The 3,504-nt window shown below is 34.5% G+C and overlaps 1 protein-coding gene across 1 annotated transcript; it reads left to right on the forward strand.

The window, feature by feature from the left end:
- Positions 1–990: 990 nt before the first annotated feature.
- On the forward strand, positions 991–2,501 carry LOC109585429 (uncharacterized). The gene is made up of 8 exons (XM_020001509.1): positions 991–1,197; positions 1,255–1,278; positions 1,329–1,382; positions 1,438–1,503; positions 1,564–1,584; positions 1,643–1,678; positions 1,737–1,793; positions 1,844–2,501. Exons 1-8 carry the CDS (start codon positions 1,140–1,142, stop codon positions 2,317–2,319), a joined length of 792 nt encoding a protein of 263 aa, XP_019857068.1. The 5' UTR covers positions 991–1,139; the 3' UTR covers positions 2,320–2,501.
- The last annotated feature ends 1,003 nt before the right edge of the window (positions 2,502–3,504 follow it).

Genomic DNA, 3,504 nt, shown 5'->3' on the forward strand with positions numbered 1-3,504 from the left:
TTTAAAGAAAATCAGGCAGTATTACCCAGTTTCTACCAAACACAACTACACTCAGCACTACCCAGTCACTGTGAAGATCCCTCATACAACCAAACATATCTGTGGACAGATACCATACAACGTCACCAAACCATACCAAGTTAAAGTCCCAGTTAACAAGAAGACATGCCATGTCTACCATGGACACAAGTATTGCTCACACAAAACCATCTACGAGTGGGTAACCAAGTTCCGTACCTTCACCCTCTACAAGCCCAAATACTGTACCAGGACCACCTACAAGATTGACATCATCTACAAAACAAGGACCCTCCTGGGATCCAAGACCATCTTCAAGTATCGTCTTATAGCAATCAAGAGGTACATCTGCTCCTTCACAATTGGCAGCTACTACAATCCTGGTGGAATCTGGAAATAAGCTGTGATTTGTACACAATGAGGAAAAATGAACAAAAATTTATTGTTATTATTATATTAGGACTTTTTCATATTTTATATATTGTAACAGTTTTGTAGAAAAGTGTTATATATAGTTTCTTTTTAAAAAATATTTTCCTCACTAATTCTTAACAAAATATGTATGCAGCAGCAAAAAATATGCAATGAGCAACATTGATCAATAGCTATAGATTATGATTAAAGAACTGATAAAAAACATATAACTCAAAAAATTTATGCATAAGCATGACACTGAATGACTCAATATGACATAATGATAGGTTCTACTGCACGTGTGCCAGAGAGTACATGATACATGTAATTTCACATTCACATGCATGACATGTGCATGTAACGTAAAAGAAATTATGACAAATTATGACTGACAGTTATTGTCTCAGTAAGGTAACAGGAAGTAATAAACTAATTAATAAACCATCACTGCCACCATAATCAATTTATTTTGCATTATACATGGTTCATATTATCAAAACTAATACCATCCTCGTCAAAACTGACAAAGATACAAGATTAAGAACTAAGAAAGCAGATTACAAATTCAGAGAATCAAATTGAAGATACTAGTTGTTTGCTTCCATGAAGAGACTATAAATTTGAGACAAGGGCCACAACTTACTCACAAAGCAAACAGACTCAGAATTTACCAAGATATCATCTTGTTACTACAGTCTACTGCAATAATGAAAGTAATTTGTGTTCTAATGCTACTCCTGTGTGCCTGCAAGGCATTTGGAGAAGGTATGTCTACAGCTGTATATTAAAAATTTGAAGTTATTTTGATGTTTCCTTATTTAGGACCAGCTAATGACCTGGACAACTGTAAAGGAATTATTGATTTGTTTATATTTATTGTATTTTTATGTCTGTAGTTGAAGGATTTGTGCAGCCAGAAGAAGAACAAGGATTTGAGCAGTTTGATGAATGTAGGAAAACAAAATAACATTAACAAATGCATAATTAACATATTTTCATTTACAGTGAATAGTGAAGTCAATAACAATAATGAAGAATTCAATGAAGCTGACTATATGAACCAGAATGAAGGTACAGCTATAAAATAACAACTTCATGACTATTATCATTATATTTCTCTTTATTATACAGAACAGAATGAGATTGACTCAGGTACATATAATACCACATTGCATTTCACTGAATTTTACTTTTCCATTCTCCATTATAGAGGAAGCAGAGGATAGTTCTATTGATGGTGAAAATGGTACTTTTATGATTATTAGTGATTATAATTTATTACTATTTCATGCATACATACACAGTTTCTAAAGAAACCTTTGAGCAAGTAATGAGCAAATCCTATGATGAGACAGCTAATGGTAAGCACATGATGCAAAGCAGTGTCCTGATAAATATCATTTTATTACAGCACCAGCAATGCAAGGAAACATAAACAGGACAGTCTGTTACTTGAGAATATGCGCTTGGGTCACAAAGAAAATCAGGCAGTATTACCCAGTTTCTACCAAGCACAACTACACTCAGCACTACCCAGTCACTGTGAAGGTCCCCATCAAAAGCCATTATGCTTGTGGACAGACGCCATACAATGTCACCAGGCCCTACCAAGTTAAAGTCCCACATAACAAGAAGACATGCCATGTCTACCATGGACACAAGTATTGCTCACACAAAACCATCTACGAGTGGGAAACCAAGTTCCGTACCTTCACCCTCTACAAGCCTAAGATGTGTACCAAGAGCTCCTTCAAGATCACCATCGTCTACAAAGTCAGGACACTCCCTGGAAAAAAGACCATCTACAAGTATCGTCTTGCAACAATCAAGAGGTACATCTGCTCCTACAAAGTTGGCAGCTACTACAATCCTGGTGGCTGGAAATAAGCCGATCGTTCTGATAAAGAGAACAAGAACTGAACATTTTTAAGTGTCGTTATTTTTTAGGATTTTTGTAGTGAGATGTATTGTTTTCAGTTTATATTTTAAAAAGAAATTGATTTCTTAAAATTTTGTCAATTTCGTAAAATTTTGATCATTTTAAGCCAAGCAATACTTTAAAATATGAACTCAAGTAAAAAATTAACTTGCCTACAAGTGAACACACTTGCTACATCGTGCAATCATAGGCACTTTCAGAACATGACTTAAATGCATGGTTTCTTTAAGTTTAACCTAGACAAATTAAATTAATGCAAATTAATAATCAATTAGTCATACATGTAGAGCTAGGCATAGAATGAAATCATACTACTGGGGCAAATCCCACAGGTAGACTCATGCATAGAAATAATGTCAAAAGAAGCAAATTTCAAGTTAATATTCTGTTAGGAGCCATAGCCTCTGTGGCTCCTTATAAAGCTATTCCTACAAATACATTTAAAACTATTGGTAATTTGGAATGCATAGTATAATGAATGTGATCTCTAAAGTCCAACATTCAGCTTGCAACATGTTGCATGAAATAGGAAACACTTCTACTTCATGCAACATCTTGCAAACTCCATCGACTCTTGTATAAACTGAGTTGCATGCAACAAGTTGTTTGCAATGAGTGTTGCATAGTGTTATTTGGGCTTAATGTATATCATTAATTTATGATCAGATGCACATCACAGGTTAAGGAGTTTTGTAGCATCTATTTGTAAACAGTAAATGACAGTGGCAGCACAATTTAGACATAGGAATGACTCCAGACTAACTAATGTGCTATAAATGGGTTAAAACCCTAAAACTAACAGTAAATCTGTCACTGTCAAGTTTTTATTTTATAATAACATCCTTTCTGACTGCCAGTAAACAATTAAAGTTCACCTAATCACTTACAGTAGGTTAAATTATGGTAATGTGGTAGCATCAGTAAGCATTCTCTATGTATATCAAAACTTCCTGTCTATTTGTATATAAATAGAGACCTAGAGCAGAGTCAGAGCAAGTAAACTCACTAGCAGTTAAAAAATGGCTAAAGGTATTAGCATACTCCTTCTCTTCCTTTGTGTGTCTTATGCTATTGGCAATGGTAAGTACATCCATTGAAATACACATTGCAAGTTATGCTATACTGAACAGATG

Source organism: Amphimedon queenslandica, unplaced genomic scaffold (genome assembly GCF_000090795.2).
Source record: "Amphimedon queenslandica unplaced genomic scaffold, v1.1 AMPQUscaffold_13063, whole genome shotgun sequence".
Lineage (NCBI taxonomy): Eukaryota > Metazoa > Porifera > Demospongiae > Haplosclerida > Niphatidae > Amphimedon > Amphimedon queenslandica.

Bases quoted from the DNA above. Each gene is read 5' to 3' on its own strand.
- LOC109585429 (XM_020001509.1), top strand. From the start codon at position 1,140: ATGAAAGTAATTTGTGTTCTAATGCTACTCCTGTGTGCCTGCAAGGCA. The intron at 1,198-1,254 runs GTATGTCTACAG...TTCCTTATTTAG, and splicing joins CTGCAAGGCATTTGGAGAAG to GACCAGCTAATGACCTGGAC. The intron at 1,383-1,437 runs GTAGGAAAACAA...TTTCATTTACAG, and splicing joins ATTTGAGCAGTTTGATGAAT to TGAATAGTGAAGTCAATAAC.